This window comes from Balaenoptera musculus, chromosome 20, assembly GCF_009873245.2.
Source record: "Balaenoptera musculus isolate JJ_BM4_2016_0621 chromosome 20, mBalMus1.pri.v3, whole genome shotgun sequence".
Lineage (NCBI taxonomy): Eukaryota > Metazoa > Chordata > Mammalia > Artiodactyla > Balaenopteridae > Balaenoptera > Balaenoptera musculus.
The window spans coordinates 57,477,454-57,495,159 of NC_045804.1; the positions used below are offsets into that span (position 1 = coordinate 57,477,454).

At 46.3% G+C, this 17,706-nt stretch overlaps 1 protein-coding gene across 6 annotated transcripts in view; it reads right to left on the minus strand.

Annotated features, from left to right (window-relative positions):
• SPECC1 (sperm antigen with calponin homology and coiled-coil domains 1) overlaps positions 1–17,706 on the minus strand; it is a 256,135-nt gene that overhangs the window by 60,849 nt on the left and 177,580 nt on the right. For 5 of the 6 annotated variants that reach the window (XM_036836780.1, XM_036836784.1, XM_036836781.1 and 2 more), the window contains 3 exons: positions 6,352–6,497; positions 5,148–5,248; positions 889–970 (listed from right to left, as the gene is read on the minus strand). In XM_036836780.1, coding sequence (XP_036692675.1) covers positions 889–970; positions 5,148–5,248; positions 6,352–6,497 — 329 coding nt within the window. Of the gene's footprint in view, positions 1–888; positions 971–5,147; positions 5,249–6,351; positions 6,498–12,904; positions 14,338–17,706 lie in introns of those variants that run through there. The other variant, XM_036836785.1, reaches the window with a different exon arrangement.

Genomic DNA, 17,706 nt, shown 5'->3' on the forward strand with positions numbered 1-17,706 from the left:
GTTCTTTTCACCATTTTTGTTTCCTCATAGCAGTGACCTCGCAGCCAGCCATCTATTTCCAGGGTGCAGGTTCTAGACAGCCGGAACCTTCCGCTGACGCCCCCTGGCTCTGGGCTGTGAGCCGACTCCACAGGCGACAGTGCGTAGGTGACAGCAGCACCTCCGCGGCTCTGTCCCCAGCCCGGCTGGGTTCACTCAACCCTCCAGGCCGTCCCGTGAGGCGGACAGCACGATTTCTGTTTCGGAGATGGGGGAACCCCAGCGCCGAGGGCTGGAACAGCCGGGCCAGAGCCAGACGGTAGGTAGCAGGGGGGCCAAGGTGCAAGCCCACACGCCGTCCCACCCCGGCTCCCCCTCAACAGCTCCTTCACATCAGCCATCAGCACGGCACGTGCAGCAGGAGCGAAAGTGAGGCGCGTGAGGCCCTGCGGTCACAAGCAGCGCTTCACCGTCGGGATCCGAAGTTTTAAAAACATGGCATAACAACAGGAAGAGGTCTACCCTCAGAGCCAAAGATGGCTCAGAAGAGGCATATTTTAGGTACTGTGGGAGCGACAGACCTTCAGAATCAGGTAAGATTTTTTTCTCAAAATAGTTACTTTTAAAGATGAGATATGCTCTTGAGATTCAGTTAAGAGAACAGACAAGAGACCTCCAGAGCCTGACATTTCTCCCAGACTCACGCACCCTGAGAAGTGCAGCCAGTAGAACACAGCTGGGGTCCTGCGTCCATAACACACACACTCAGAATCTGAAATCGTTTGCAATAAATGCCGCTTACTGCAAAGAAATGATTCTTTTTCTAAGCTCAGTTTCATGCAGAGAAAAGAAGAAAAGTTTACCTCACAATACGTAAGTCAAAACTACTTCCTATTTAAGGTGATTTACCTGAGAGGGGAAGGTCTGGGAGATCCAAGTGCTGAGTCACTCCTTTGCTGGCCGGCCGAGCACTGCTGAAGGTCGAATGCCTCTGAAACCAAAAGGTACCCACACAGGTGGACGTGTCACATCAGGGACAGCATGAGCAAGGGGTGTGTGCGCGTGTGTGTGCGTGTGTGTGCGGGTGCGTGTGTGCGCACGCGCATATAACAGTTCTCAAGCTCGTTAGAATCCCCAGGGGGACCTTTTAAAACGACTTCTTTATTTGAATAGGTAATAAATCCTATTAGGAACAGAAGGGACACAGAGTGAAAACAAAGTCTCCCTTTCACTCCCATCACCCAGTTCTTCTCCCTGGGGTAATTGTTATTAACCAGGTTTGTGAACATCTTCCTGGAATATTCTATGTATATTCAACGATGCGTGTAAAAAATACTGTTTTTTAATGGCCAACGGGCACATGAAAAGATGCTCCACATCGCTAGTGATCAGGGAAAAGCAAATCAAAACCACAATGAGATATCACCTCACACCTGCGAGGATGGTCATTATAAAAAAAACAGGGGCTTCCCTGGTGGCGCAGTGGTTGAGAATCTGCCTGCTAATGCAGGGGACACAGGTTCGAGTCCTGGTCCGGGAGGATCCCACATGCCGCGGAGCAACTGGGCCCGTGAGACATAACTACTGAGCCTGCACGTCTGGAGCCTGTGCTCCGCAACAATGAGAGGCCACGATAGTGAGAGGCCCGCGCACCGCAATGAAGAGTGGCCCCCGCTTGCCACAGCTAGAGGAAGCCCTCGCACAGAAAAAACGAAGACCCAACACAGCCAAAAATAAATAAATAAATAAATAAATAATTAAAAAAAAAAAAAAAAAAACAACCACCACAGAAAAAACAAGTGTTGGTGAGGGTGTGGAGAAAACCCTCGTGCACTGCTGGTGGGAATGTGAAATGGTGCCACTGGTGTGGAAAACAGTAGGGAGGTTCCTCAAAAACGTAAAAATAGAACTACCACGTGATCCAGCAATACCACTTCTGGGTAGATAGATACGCAAAGGAACTGAAAACGGGATCTTGAAGAGGTACTTGCACACCCATGTTCACTGTAGCATGATTCACATTAGCCAAGAGGTGGAAACAACCTAAAAGTTTATTAACAGATAAATGGATAAAGGAAGTCTTTGCATGCAATGGAATGCTGTTTAGCCTTAAAAAAGAAAGGAATCCTGTCACTAGCTACGACCTGGATGGACCTAGAGGGCAGGACCTGCTGACAGGGGACTGCACCTGTGCCGTGGCCCGAAGGCTGAACCTACATGTTGACAGAAGTGGTCTCAGGCTGCACTTAGAGGAAGACTTCCTGATTCTGGCAGAAATAAATGTTCCTTTAATGGGCCAACTCTGGGGTGTTCTGGGAACGTTTGCTGAAGCGCAGTGCAGACCAGAGCTTCCCCTGCAGCCTTCCCTGTGTTAAATTCCTTCCTGCTTAACTAGCTAGAGTGACTGACGTACTTACAAAAGAATGGGGATACACATTCATACAGAAATAGCCCCTTGAGTGGGGAAAAATTTGTAGAAGGAATTTCACTTTTGCAATAAGTTTAATCCAAAACAACCTAAATGCCTATCAACAGAGGAGAGGTTAAGTTAATCACTGCATTATCATATAGCCTTCAAAAAGAATGAATTACTTCTCCAAACACTGACATTTAAAGATATCTGATACATTCCTTCATTTATTCAACATATATTTATTGAGCTTCTACTATGATATGATTACGTGCAGCCACTGTTCTAGACAAGAGATATAACACCAAGCCAAAGGGATAAAAATCCCTGCCCTCGGGGGTACATGCCAATGACAAAGCGAAAGGAGCCAGTGTCTGAATAACATGCAGTGTAACCCAATTTATAACACTTTCTCTCCCTCACTACACACACACACACACACATTTTTTTTTAAACTACTCTTTTTTTTTTTTAAACTACTTTTTTTTTTTTTTTAAAGTATTTATTTATTTATTTATGGCTGTGTTGGGTCTTCGTTTCTGTGCGAGGGCTTTCTCTAGGTGTGGCAAGCGGGGGCCACTCTTCATTGCGGTGCGCGGGCCTCTCACTATCGCGGCCTCTCTTGTTGCGGAGCACAGGCTCCAGACGCGCAGGCTCAGTAATTGTGGCTCACGGGCCCAGCTGCTCCGCGGCACGTGGGATCTTCCCAGACCAGGGCTCGAACCCGTGTCCCCTGCATTGGCAGGCAGATTCTCAACCACTGCGCCACCAGGGAAGCCCCCCCACACACATTTTTATGTTAAAGAAAAACATCTAGAATACACAACAAGCCATAAACAGTGGTTATTTCTGGGGCTAGGGAACAAGGGGGATTTTTCACTTTTTCCCTTTTATACTGAAATTTTTGGAAAAAAGATACTTTAAAAATAAGGACAAGGGCTTCCCTGGTGGCGCAATGGTTAAGAATCCGCCTGCCAATGCAGGGGACACGGGTTCGAGCCCTGGTCCGGGAAGATCCCACATGCCACAGAGCAACAAAGCCCGTGCGCCACAACTACTGAGCCCGCGTGCCACAACGACTGAAGCCCGCGTGCCTAGAGCCCGTGCTCCGCAACAAGAGAAGCCACCGCAGTGAGAAGGCCACGCACCGCAATGAAGAGTGGCCCCCGCTCGCTGCAGCTAGAGAAAGCTCACGCGCAGCAACGAAGACCCAGTGCAGCCAAAGATACATAAATAAATTTATAAAATAAAATAAAATAAGCACAAGAGTTAAAAATTGGAAATAATCCAAAAGTCAACCATCAGTAGGATGGATAAACCATCAGTAGAATGGTATATTTACACAAAGGAACGTGACACCGCAACGAAAAAAGGACAAAGTGCCACAAAAATAGGAACGAATCTCACAGACTCAACGTTGAGCACAATCCAGTGACAAAGTCTGAGATCCCAGAGGACTGATCTGTGGCGAGAGAGGTCAGAGAACGGTTCTTTCTAGGGGGTCACTGACGAGACGGTGGCACGAGAGGCCCTTCTGAGGTGACCGACATGCTTTATCTTGGTGTTGGTTACACATGGAAACATTCAAGTTACGTACTGAAGAGGTCTGTACGTCACGGTATGTGAATTATAGCCAGCGGTGTGCTGCAGCTGGTGTGTACCTGCTCACAGGGCCAATTGATAAATCTTCAGGAATCCTGCAGGCTAAGCTACTAAACACAGCCGTTATTAAAATGAGACTATGTTAAGAGCAAAAGTAATAAATACTCAAAACTCACTGCTTCCTAATTATTTTTCTACATTTTGCTAATGGGGTTTTCACACCTGCTGTGTCTGTCTTGTACAAATACTATCTAACGTACATCTCTTCTCAACCCCATATGCACTGAGGTCGTAGAAACAGCTTGAAATTGGCCACAATGGGAATATTTACCAAGAAATTGGCAAACACTACAAATCGGGGCTCTTTCCCCCAAGGAGCCAGTTGTAAAACATTTACTAGCAAACTTGTGCTTATAGCTCAACAAAGATAAGTAAAAACGAAGCATGACCTCTTTCACTTTTATTAAATAAAAAATGATTATCATAAAATAAATAATTGTTTTATTTGGTTTTACACAGAAGGTGGTGGAAGTTACCTTCAAGGGCAAAAAAGTGAAAAAAGTATTTTTTTTAAAGCTTAAAAGATCCCAAACAATATCCATAACTACTAATAACATCAAAAATGGAACTTGTTGATGACAACATCAATCTTAGCTCAGCAGAGGCAAAATGCTGAGTGCCATTAATAACAACAAAGGCCCTGGTCATAGAAATGCCAAGAGGCTTTGGTCTAAAACCTTCAGGTTTTACATGCAGTTACATGCAGTGAACTCTAAGAATTTATAAACTGTAAACATTCTCTCTCCCTGGGGGCATTTTAAAAAATCGATTCTTTGAGAAATATATCCAGTTCAATGTCCACTTCTAATAAAAATTACAATCTTCATTTAACTGAAAACTTTGACAGTGTCATCTTATGGGAAACCAAGAAAGAGGCGTTAACAAACCTGTACGACGTTTGCAGCATCTCAGACCTTCCTCAGGAACCAAAAGGTAATTTTTAACGAAAGTTTCATTAGTATTATTTTAAGTGTACTAAAAAAAATGTTCAACGTGCCTCAAAAAACTAAAACCGCTGGTTCTCGGTTCCCTTTTGTTGCCTGGGTACCGCGTGACACCAGCCCTACCCCCCGCCCCACGCCGTTGGCTCTGATACCTGCATTGGAGAAACAGCGGCGGCTGGAGTGGTCCTCACGGGGATCCCACTCAGGGGGCTCCTGGAGGCCTTATGGACAGAAATGTCCTGCCCAGCTCCACCTGCCAAGAAAAGAGATGGGGACATTTCTACGCTGCTCCGGTTCAAAACAGCAAATAATAGTTCCTGACTTGCTACTCTTTTGGTGGCTAAAGAAGTATCCCATGATGCTAATTAGGTATTACGTGTACTCTTTCACCCTCTTCTGCCCTGGACCAGTATTGAATTGGGGAATGAGTTGGGGGGAGTTAACTAAATGGGGGCTGGTCTTAGATGTAGGACTCACGAGGAACAAGAAAACATACAGGGGATGAGTCACCTACAGCAGGCAGAACAGAACACTCTTGCATAAACCATTATTGTTCATTCCTTTCCCACCTTCACAGACCGAATGCAGTCACTGAGCCTTCACAGCTTCCGGTCTCTGTAGTCTAATCTTAATCTAATTTAGCCCCAAACTATTTTAGCAGAGACGGCATCCTAGGGTTAGCTGTTACTCTGGCCTTCCACTACAACAGGCATATCTGTTGCCATCAAGGGAAGAAATATATTGTATTTTGGATACAGGCACATTTGGTTTCTTCTCTTCCCTGTCTTTATGGGTGTACAGTAGAGAGATGCATTTTTCTCATGTGGCGGTAACAGTGAATAAAGGTGAATTGTGAGTCAGGCAGACACTGCCAGAAAAAGCTGGGCATGTCCCACGATCAGCAACGACAGGTCAGCGCCCGCGGCCGCACAGACCATGGGGAGAAGCACGTAGCAGCACGTTCTAGGATAACGAAGGCCAGGGTGTCAGCAAGGCGGCCGAACACACAGATCTGTGCCTCATTTCCCAAGAGACGAGGCCTCTGGCCGACCCCGCTAATCCTCACGAGATGGCAAGAAGGCCATCAGCAGTGGCCTGGATTTCACAGACACAGAGGCAGAAAAGGAAGGCGGAGAGGCAGGAACTGGTGTTGAGGAGAGGAGGACAGGAGAGCTGGCTCTCTCTGTTGTCTCACTGGAGCCCCAGAGGGCATCGTGCACCACGTCTACACGTGGATGGCCTGGGAAGGGCCCCGTGGTCACACCAACGTGGGACCAGGGTGGTGGAGGACGGGCTTGATCCATGGGGCCACGGTCTGAATTTGAGTTTCGTTTATGAAACAGAATGACGAAATACCTGGATGTCCCAAGTCAAATGACTTGATAAGGGACTTAACGGTGGTTGCAGACTCTGAAGACGTCGGAGGAGCTCTGTTCACGTAGACGCCGTGCCACCGGCCAGGGGCGTCCACCTCGGAGGGCTCCGAGTCTTCCTTCACAGGTCTGCACGGCAAAGAGCAAATCAGATTGAAAAGGTGGAGGATGTCCCCACGGGACACAGGACACAGATGGAAACAACCAACGTCGAGAAGAGGAAACAAATCTGGGAGGAGGATCCCAAACTGAAAATCCTGTTCTCCGTACCAGCTTTGCATTTTAGGAAATAACGTGGGTACCGCTCTTAATTTTCATCAGAGATATGTCTTCTCCGGAATGGCCAGAGATAGCATTTTTATATGTAGAGTGACTTGACATGAGCTCTAAATAAAAAGGATGTAACTGTAAACTGCAAAAAAAACCCAGACAAATGTTATTTATCATAAAATAGTTAGCTTACTGTCCGTGGTGGATACAACGGGTTGGTGTGTCAATGTGAATCTAATCCCCACCTGGCGCACAGAGGTTGGAAAGATGACATTTCGGGACCCCCCCGCAGCTAGGATTTCCGATGGGGGATTTAGGCTCCCAGCAGAAAGACTGGACGAGCCGTGGATCAGGACCTGAGTCAGGAAGGAGAGGCAGGGCACAGGGCTTTCACTACGCGGAGACAGACGGAAGCAGAGGCGAGGTGCGCCTGCGGCTGGAAACTGGTGGCAGCTTTCCGACCAGGCAGGCAGCGTCCTGGTTTAAGGCTCCCCTTCACGGCAGAGGCAGCAGCTCTCCTGGCAGCCCAGTTCTGTGCGCTGTAACTTCGAGCGTTGCTCCCGGAAGCTCAGCCTGGAGTCTGTCTCTCCAGCCGTCCCCCCATCCCCCAACGATCCTGCAAGCCCTTTAGTGCCTTCCTGCTTAAACCCACGAGGCTGCCACCTCTTAGAATCCTGACTCATGTGTTTGCCCCCCAAGAGAATGGTAATTGTACTCTAGAGCAACAGTGCAACTCTGCGTGAGGTGAGGCTTCTCCGCTCTCCCACACTTTCCTGGCGAGTTCTCTCTGTGGTTTCCAGACTGCAGCACAGACTCATAGAAGAGCCTTTTAAAGACAGACCATCGGCGTCAATCCTCTCATGCATGGCTTCCTCATCCAGGGGACGTTAGCCTGTCATTCACTCTCCCTGTGAACGAGCCAAGACAACACCTCCCGACTTCCGATTCCTAAATCACTGCTCTTTCTAGTGTGCCAAATTGCCACAGCTGTTTTGCAAAAAGGTGACTAATGTATGAGAATGGCTCAAACAGAACACTTCTGGCAGTGTACTTTAAATAAGGTCAGTGGAAGTTTAAAATATTCATTTATTGATCTTTTTGAAAGGAACCTAGTTACTCATAAGCTTCTGTGCTTGAATTTACTTGTCCTTAATTCTCAAAGCTTTCTCCTGTTGCTCTGTAATCAACGTGAGTAGAATAAATTTAAGTGAAACAGAACTTAAAACACTTAAGTCACACTGCCCTACGCTCTTGTCTCCACAGTCCCTTCTTTTGAGTGAAAAAAAAGAAAAAATCAGTAAATTGATGACTTTTTCTGGAACGAAATATCAGGTATTTCAGAAATTGGTAAGGGTTTTTTTTTTTTTTTTTTTTTTTTAATCGAATGGGGTTGGTTTTTGTTATTTTCCCTGTTGTGTCACACAGTATGAAATCAGATGGTAAGTATGCAGAAAGAGAGCGAAATCAGGTTAGGTACGAGCAGGGAAAAAACCTCTCATTTCTGTCCCAGCCATTCTCAGGAAGGTGATAGAGAGGGCACCTTCTTACCCATCCATGTAGCCGTCCTGCCACCTGGCCTGGAGGATTTAGAGCACCCCTCAAAGGAAGACTGTTTTTAAAAATCCATTTTTATTTCACTCCTTGATAATTTAATAAGAATAAAATTACATTCCGCTGAGGTGCTCCCTTTGATTACCTAAGTTTCTCTGTGACTCACAACATCAAATGATACAGAAGACTCATTTCGAAACCATAAGGAAGTAGCAAGGATGCAAGAACCAATCCCAGCCCCCCTGCTTTCAGGTATCAAGGGCAGCGTTCCACACTAGCAACGCTAGTCTGCTGGGCTAGGACAGCAAGAATGAGTGTGAGAAAACCCCACCAGCTGTTTAAGTAGGTTAACGAAGCTACTGGACTAAAGACCTACCACATTACGTAACAGCGATATATATGTGTGTGTGTGTGTGTGTGTGTGTGTGTGTGTGTGTGTGTGTGTGTGTGTGTGTGTGTGTGTGTGTGTGTGTGTGTGGCGTGTAGGGAGAAGACCCACAGAAGTGTGTGTGTGTCTAGGGAGAAGAAGCACAGGGGTGTGTGTGTGTGTGTATGTAGGGAGAAGATGCATGGGGGGTGTGTGTGTGTGTGTCTAGGGAGAAGACGCATAGGGGTGTGTGTGTGTCTGTGTGTGTAGGGAGAAGACCCATAGAAGTGTGTGTGCGTGTGTGTGTCTAGGGAAAAGCAGCACAGGGGTGTGTGTGTGTATGTGTCTGTGCGTGTGTGTGTGTCTAGGGAGAAGAAGCACAGGGGGTTGTGTGTGTGTGTGTTTCTAGGGAGAAGAAGCATAGGGGTAGGGGTGTGTATGTGTGTGTGTGTGTGTAGGGAGAAGACCCACAGAAGTGTGTGTGTGTGTGTGTGTGTGTGTGTGTGTGTAGGGAGAAGAAGCATAGGACGCTGTTGGTCCCATCAGCGCTGTAACCGTGAGCAGGGACACCGCTTGGCTTCAGACTGTTGGGATCGACCAGCAACAACCCCAGCGATAAACCAAGTACGACATTCCCTCTGTTCTGCAGAAGAATAAAGACTTTGTATTCTATAAAGGATACTAAGAAATACTCAAGCATACAACCAGGTGTACACTAGCCAATTCACTAAGTAAAGGAAACACTCCAAGGGCCCACTGTGGGTTAAACACGGTTCACAGTCAGCTACGGCCTCCTAAGACACACGAGAGGCTCTCAGGTTGATCTGCAAAGTAAAACTCACACGTATAGCCAACGGAGCCTTGGAAATCCCTTGAATCGCCCAAAAGGACAGCTCGTGCGGTGCTGTAAATACAACTGCACACAAAAGCCTCCTGCAGCTGCACTTCTTGCGCTTTGCGCAATCTGCTTCTCAGTGCAGCTCAGACAGCTGCGTCATTTAGCGACCACGTTTAACCAGCCACAGAAACGAGGCGTGTTTCCCGTCTGCTCCCAGCATGTACAACTCTGGTGACAATGAATAATTTCCACAAAAAAATCTGTGTCTGATATATAACTCCACGGCCTGTGCCATGGGTTTTAAAATCATTATCTAATTTACTTTTCCGCAAAAACTCCATAAGTTACAATCCTTCATTTTAGATGAAACACTTGATGAAGGTCATAAGGCTTGTATGTGGGGAATCTGGGGTGAAAACCCAGCTGTTTGACATGCCTTTCTCAGGTTTTTCTATGACGCGTGGGTGTCCTGTGAGAGGCACAAAGGGCTCTTAAAAAAAAAAAGTAATAATGCTGATGGGACTTCTTCTCCAAATTTGTTTAATGTATATTTAAGAAAAATGCTACCAATATTTCTTTCCTTGCTCTTATTTTTATGGGGTAATCTGCTCTTAGGAGGTGCAACCCATCCCTGAGAACGACAGATAGTTGTATGTGAGGCCACCCGAGGCACCAACACGGGAGATGGGGGTGTGTCCTGCCCGTGGACCACGTCCCCTGCTTGCTGACTGCTGCCTACCTTCTGTACCTGTCACTGGTATTTAAACGTGTACATGCGCCTATGTCTGTACTCACCCCTTACTTATTAAATGTTGTCTAATGCCTCTAACGCATGGCTTCCCTTGTTTGGTTACAGAACAGAATCTTCAAATAGTGTCGGTTTTCTACGGCTCTTAGGTCATCACACAGGACACAGCTCGGCACTGCTGTCGGTTTTGATCCAAGGACATGCGAGTTATTGCTCGCAATTAGTTTTAAGGTATTCAAAGGTTAACTATGTTTGGGAAACGTCGCATTACACCACTGCTGCCTTCACAATCGGGAGACTAGTATTTGTAAAGAAGACGGGGCACATCAATCTCGCGCTCAGCACACAGCTCTTTCCTGAACAACTGAATGGAGCCCACCCAGGCCCTTCCTGGGGCCGCGCAGACCGACGGCCCGTGACTCCCCTCCACCCACTGGCTTCCGGACCAAAGCCCGGCCGCCTGATGCTCTCTTCCTCTTCCGTCCTCCGTGCCTTTGCTCGTTCCGTATCCTGACCTGGAAGGAAATGTTCCCAAAATGTTTCTTCTTATTGTGCACAACACAAACCTAAAAGAAGTCTGCAGGTCCACAGCGAGACAGAAATCAGTTAAGCATTCTGTCTCAGGTGTCAGTGTCCTCGGAATTTCAGTGTAAGTATGTCTATGACAATAAAAACAAACAGCGTAAAACGGCATTTTGAACACAAGCCTCTTACCCTCCAAATCCCAACAGCAAGCAACACAGGAATACATCGTAAAAACCCTGCATCGGCACCAGAAACTACAGAAAGATAGCATGTCCGTGCCTCTGACTTTGAAGAATTTCTGTGACGCAGAGAATAAGTGGGGGAAAGTGATGAGAATAATACTACCGGTTTACCCCGATTCCCTTGCAAAGAGATTGAAGATGTGGGAAACCCCACTGAGGCCCCGGGTCCTGGAGGGCGGCCAGGGCTGGAAGCAACACCTGGGGGACACCCTCCTGCAAAGGATCAGTGACACAAAGAAAGACACGCCTGTCCGAGGAGGCCGGGGTGGTTGATCCCCGGCACAAAGGACAGTAGTAAAAGGGGGCAGATTGGGAACGGCCACAGGACACGCCTGAAATGGACAACGGCCAAGCAAAACAGACCCCAAAAACCAGCTCCTACATGCCACCTCCACCAAACAGAGAAGAAACTGGACACGGGTGAATTTCCTCCGCTGGCACCTCTTCCTCTGCACTCCTTGCCCTGTCTGTGTCTCCGATATGCAACAGAAATTTACCTTAAAGAGGCTTCCTTCAAGTTTAAGATACGAGAAGATTTCAAGAGCAGTCAGGCAGAGTGAGCACAGATCGAGGCAGAATCCAGCCACTGATCCTGGGCGAGTGACAGGCCCTGATACACTTTTATCCACTGAAGCAAGAATAAGTGATGGGAAAAAACAGGCCCTGATCCATGAATAGATTTCACAGTATAAACTGAAAAGAATCACCGCACTCAAGGGAGAACAGACATTTGTAAATACAGAACAGGAAACAGATTTAGATACTTAAAAGCATCTGCCTTCAGAATACAATAAAATTCAAGAAAGTATATGAAAGATGACACTTTAAGATGAAAGGCCGAGTGTAAAAAATTGTATTAGCAATCCTATAATCCCATGAAGACAGTTTAAAGCAGAATCAGCTCCAGAGAAAAAAGAACAAGAGCATACTGGGAAAGTCTCTCTGAAAACGGATGAAATGAACGATGTCAAGGTGGGGTTTCAGTTCTGTGGGCCAAGGATGGTGTGGTAATATAATAAACGGTGCAGGCGTGACTGCTGTCCATCTGGAAGAAGAAGACCCACTCCTCACATCAGACTAAATAAAGAAAGCAGACCAAATATCTGAGAGAGTATGTGTGTAAAACAGATGAAGAATACTGATTACCTTCCAGGACGCTACTCAAGGGGGAGAAGGATGAATATTTTTCTTTAACACCTCCATTTTATTACCGGTTCACATAAATATTACTTCATAAATAAGAAGAAATCCAATACAGTAAATCACCAATCTACTATTTGTTTTTAAATTTCAACAAGACAGTTCTAGACTTCAAATACCAGGTCCTGTACTTTCCAATACTCCAGAATCTTTAATTAAAAATTCATTTATGCAAAATTATTATATTTGCTCCTTGCCCTCTTGTTTCCAATAATGAAATCATTTTTAAAAAAATAACATTTGTACTTAAAAATCAACCTCCTGGGGCTTCCCTGGTGGTGCAGTGGTTGAGGGTCTGCCTGCCAATGCAGGGGACACGGGTTTGAGTCCTGGTCTGGGAGGATCCCACATGCCATGGAGCGGCTGGGCCCGTGTGCCACAATGGCTGAGCCTGCGCGTCTGGAGCCTGTGCTCCGCAACAAGAGAGGCCGCGATAGTGAGAGGCCCGCGCACCGCGATGAAGAGTGGCCCCCGCTTGCCGCAACTAGAGGAAGCCCTCGCATAGAAACGAAGACCCAACACAGCCAAAAATAAATAAATAAATAACTTTTAAAAAAAGATTAAAAAAAAAATACTCAAGTGGAATTTACTTGAGCAAAATATAACTTCCTTAAAAAAAAAAAAATCAACCTCCTATCTACAACTTGCGTTGAAAATACCGTTTGCTTCTGCCTCAATTCCAGTCATCTGACGTGGCTTTAAAGTTCTGAAATGACACACCCTGGAAAATTGAGAACAAAGTGACCGGAAGGCCCTGCAGAAACGTGGCCAGTGATTAAAAATCAGGCAAAAGACTCTTCTAAATAACGACATGTTTATTTAGCACTTCATAAACGGTTACATATAAAAATACTCGACAGTCCCCAGAGGAAGACAGATCAAAATATGTGGGGCAGAGACAGCTGTGCATTTGAAGCTGAGATTGCAGTTTTCTTGTTTGTATTTGAAAACACCCGGCAAATGAGTTTTATATCATCCTAAGGATCCTCAGTCCGAGGTAAAGATCTCCCAGTATGTAAATTCCTGTCCCACTAGGACAACTCCAGCGAGTGTCAGAACAATTTTTACAGAGAGGACATCGACCTCTCCTCTTTCTGTCACCACGTCGAATTTTTCTAGTGACTCTGTGCTCTCTTGTATGACACCCACAATGTCCTCCTGAGTTAAAGGGCTTTCCTGTTCCTAATTTTCCGTGGATCCCATCTTGTCTCACCTTCCTGATGACGTAGCTAATGGTCTAGAAGTTCTTCACACGAGAGCTGCAATGAGTTCTGCCTGACGGAGGTTGCTGAATTGGACCCAGATCTTCACAAACGTACGTACTTCCAAGAGTTTCAAGTCACGCTTTGAATCTTGGATCCCACTGAGTTATATGCTTCTGGATTGAAAAAGTCTTTAGATTTCCAGGGTGAGTTTTATTCACGAGGCTTTTGTCGTTGTTCGTTAGTTCTCAGTTCAATTCCAATTAGCATCGTCACCACAGAAACTTATCTGATTCAACTACATCCTTTATGATCAAGCAAACATCTATGCATATTGAACCCCAAAGAGATTTTGGAAATCAGCCCAAAACACGGTGGTGGCTTGTTTCAGACGAGCTTAAGGAAGTCAGACCCCAGCTTGAAAAGGTGAAATCAAGACTTGACACAGAGGAAGCAGAGCTCTCTAACTTCTTCAGAATGAGACGTCATGCAGACGGCTTCCTATTTCACCTAAAACAGTGTTAATTCCAAGCTTATCAGACACTGTATTCAAAAGGAAACATAAAAATAAACTCCAAAAAAGTAAAGCACGGCCTGGGCTGCGTTCACTCTGCACGTGCAACGCCACGGCCCTCGCTCAGCACTCTGGCTGCATCTCAAAAATTTTTTCACGACAGACTTTGTTTTGCAGAACAACTTTATTTTGTGCTCCAAACAAAAGACTGCTGAATCTTCTGAGAAGAATAAAGAAAAAAAAAAAAAAGAGGGAAGGATCATCTTTGTGTAGAGTTGACTCCAAAATGCAAAAAAAAAAAAAAAAAAAAAAAAGGTAAAGAGACTTGATGACAATGACTCTGGGCAACAGTGGCTGTTCTAAGGAGACCGTTTGGTTCTTTATCAAAAGGTTATTTCTCCTCTACACATTCCCCCTCTCACACAGAAATGGCTGTGGTTTCCCATCATGGCAAGGGCTGGGCGGCCTCTCTTCCACCACCTGCTCTGCTATAGCTGACAGAGACCATGGAGCTGGAAAATAGAAACGGGAGGCAAAGGCTGGTAAAGGTGTCACTTAACGCAACACGACCTTAGTCTACACACACAAGGGCTAACAGCTGGCGCTGTCCACGGGGAAAAGCTCAGAGCAGCACGTCTGAATTTCCACTGTCCCCATCTCTTTTGGAAGTCAAAGGTCTTCAGACAGAGAAAATGCTAAAACTTCAACACGCCGGGCTCCTCCCGCTAGACCGTCACCAACAGACAAGGGTGTCGGGCAGAGATGTCCAAGACCAACCAAAATCAGGCCCCTGTGATTGCCGGAATGGCTCGTGCTTCCCTGTACTGTCCTACAGTTAAGGCCAAAAAAAAAAAAGATTTCTTTTACTATTACAGTACACACACTCTAAAGGCTTCAGGGAAGCTCACGCCCACTTCTCAAAGCAAATCTGTAAGGACAGGGGCCTGGGAGCAGGGAAGCAGACGTAGCTCTTTAGAATCACAGGCTACAGCTCTAATGCCACAGATGCAAACTGAAGCTATGAAAAAACAAGTCATGTGAGAGTGAAAGGATTATGCTTGTTGGGATACCAGAGGACCGGTTTCTACTTCGAGGGGCAAATAAAATGCCAGAGGCCCCCAGCAGTTGGAGGTTCGCATGTGAGGTTCGCTCGGAAACTGCTCAGGAATCCCCACGAGAACTGGCCCCCTCGCTGGAGGGCCGGAGATGCTGTATCAAAGCATCCACAGGGAGAGAGCCGGACAAGTCATCTCAGTGACCCAAGAAGCTATGCCTCCAACTTCCTACTTTCCCTCTCCAGCGACAGCTCCGGACACCCAGCGAGCGGCTGTGACACATTACAGCTGTAAGAACAACACACAGGGCGCACAGGCACACAACTGACGTCAGGGCAGAATGCACGTGTGCACACACAGAGTTAAAAGCCAATTCCAGAGAGGCTGGCAGTGACCGGCCGCCATGCTGCTCAGTTCAGAGGTGACAACGAGAGAACCAGTGGTACAAGCTAAACACACTGGGAACCTTCGACGTTCTATTTTAGAAACTGATACAGTTATTTAGGCACAGACATTCAGTGTGTTTAACTCTTTAAGAGGCTGCTTATTGGTGTCATATGATACATACAGCAAAAATCGAATGAGTCACCCTAAAAACAAAGGTCCATACTGTGTCAGAGTAACAGAAGGCACACAAAGGTCTCTCCCTGCTACTGTTTGAGACGCCCGTGTCATGTACATATCACCGACAGTGTCTTCTGTTAGAAAGGCTGCGTGTGGCCCATCAAGGCATTAAGTCGAGCTGCACGTGTGTTCTCTGAATCCCAAGGACTCAACTTTTCAGGAAAAAGGTCTGATGTTTTAACTTTGGTGAAAGTTTTAATTTCATTGTATTTCTCTTAATGGTTCAAAACAAGAAGCAGCCAGAGTTGAAAAGTTATTCGTTATCCTTCCACCCAATAATCTCTGTGTCTGGCGAAACAGATCATTTTCAGGTCCACGAAAACTACACGGGTTTGTCCAAATTTCTGGAAGAGAAAGAGGAGGTCCACGGCCCAGCTACAATACGGAGATGCCACTGTGTAAGGGAGACCCAAGGCTTGCGCTGGGAACGTGGTACTGGGGGCACATGTGTCCCTGACTCCCCCATCAGAGAAAGGCCCCCTGACCAACCAGTCTCAGAACAGAGCTTAGGGGGGTCTTAAAATCCGACCTACTCTTACCTTCTCATTTTTTTTTTTTAAATAAATTTATTTATTTATTTATTGGCTGCGTTGGGTCTTCATTGCTGTGCGCGGGCTTTCTCTAGTTGCGGCGAGCAGGGGCTACTCTTCGTTGTGGTGCACGGGCTTCTCTTGTTGCGGAGCACGGGCTCTATGCGTGCGGGCTTCAGTAGCTGTGGCACGCGGGCTCAGTTGTGGCTTGCGGGCTCTAGAGCGCAGGCTCAGTAGTTGTGGCGCACAGGCTTAGTTGCTCCACGGCCTGTGGGATCTTCCCCGACCAGGGCTCGAACCCGTGTCCCCTATATTGGCAGGCGGATTCTTAACCACTGCGCCACCAGGGAAGCCCTTACCTTCTCATTTAAGAGAGGAAGGAGCTCGGTCTGGGAAGAAAACCTTGCCAGTTTGTGGCAAAGATGAGACCAGAGCCTCATTTTCCCATGTGTCTTAATAACAGTTATTCTGACTCCAAAATAAAAATACCTCTGAAAACATCACAGGATTGAAGATGGCTAATGAGCTAAGCTTTAGAATCATCTAAAACTACTACGTTAAGTAACGTTCCACTTTAACTATTGAGTTCTTGGTAATAAACGCTAACTTGCCTTCACACCCAGGCACCCCACCTGCCTGCCTACTGGCCTATGATCTCTCGAATGCCAGTTGATGAGAATGTGAATCAGTCCATCCAGGGTCACGATCAAGTCGCTTTTCTGATGCTCTTACTTTCTCTTGGTTGTACTTAGAGGACCCCATCAGAGAATTTTCTGCAAGTTCTTTGGCTGTGGCTGAACCGAGAAGGACTTCTGAGTTCTCGTCAGAAGACTGTCAAAGTCAAGAACCCAGGCAGCCAAGATGGAAACACTCTGCGGCTTTGGGACCTCGGAGGGTGTGAGCTGGCTGCAAGTCTGGCTCACGTGGTAGGTTCAGGAAGAGGTGGAGGCATCAGCAAGTAACTTTCCAATAGCCAATGCTTTAGAAGGGGCAGCTAGCCGGGGCAGCACAAGATCAGACAAGAAACCACTCTGGCAATCATCTGAAGGGCAATGACAGCCAAGAAACCCACGGACGCCTGCAGGGTTTCAGTAACATGCTATGTTCTGAACTGGTGTCAGTTCTCGAATTTTGAAACATTTTGTGATAAAGGGATTAAACTGCTGGAATTAGGAGGTAGGTTTGCAAATCACTTGAAAATCAAAAGAGAAATATACTGTGTTTGAAAAAAAAAGTGACCCTAAGTTTGAAAATGTTGGATGTAGCACATGGGGCCCTAAATTGTCAAGACGCATGCAAATTTCCTATGGTATCAGGGTCCGAGTTGTATAATCTGACCTGTATCTTAGAATCTAAGTAAGAAACGCAGCATCCCATACAATAACTTATTTAGGGCCACCTCTTAAACTCAAGGCTTGCCTTTTATCATTCATCTGTAAATTCACGTATATATGAAGCAATGCAGGTTATGACGTGGTTCCTCTTCCAAAGACACACAATAGAAAAGCAAGACACGTGGACAAATAACAAAAGCAGACACCAAAGCAAACCAGAATGACCTCACAATCATTTCAATAGGGAACACTATGAAATCTAGTTTTCCTATTCTGCTTCTCCCTTAAAATTCACGTGCTTTTGGTGGCCAGAGGGTATAGGTGTGACTATAAAATTA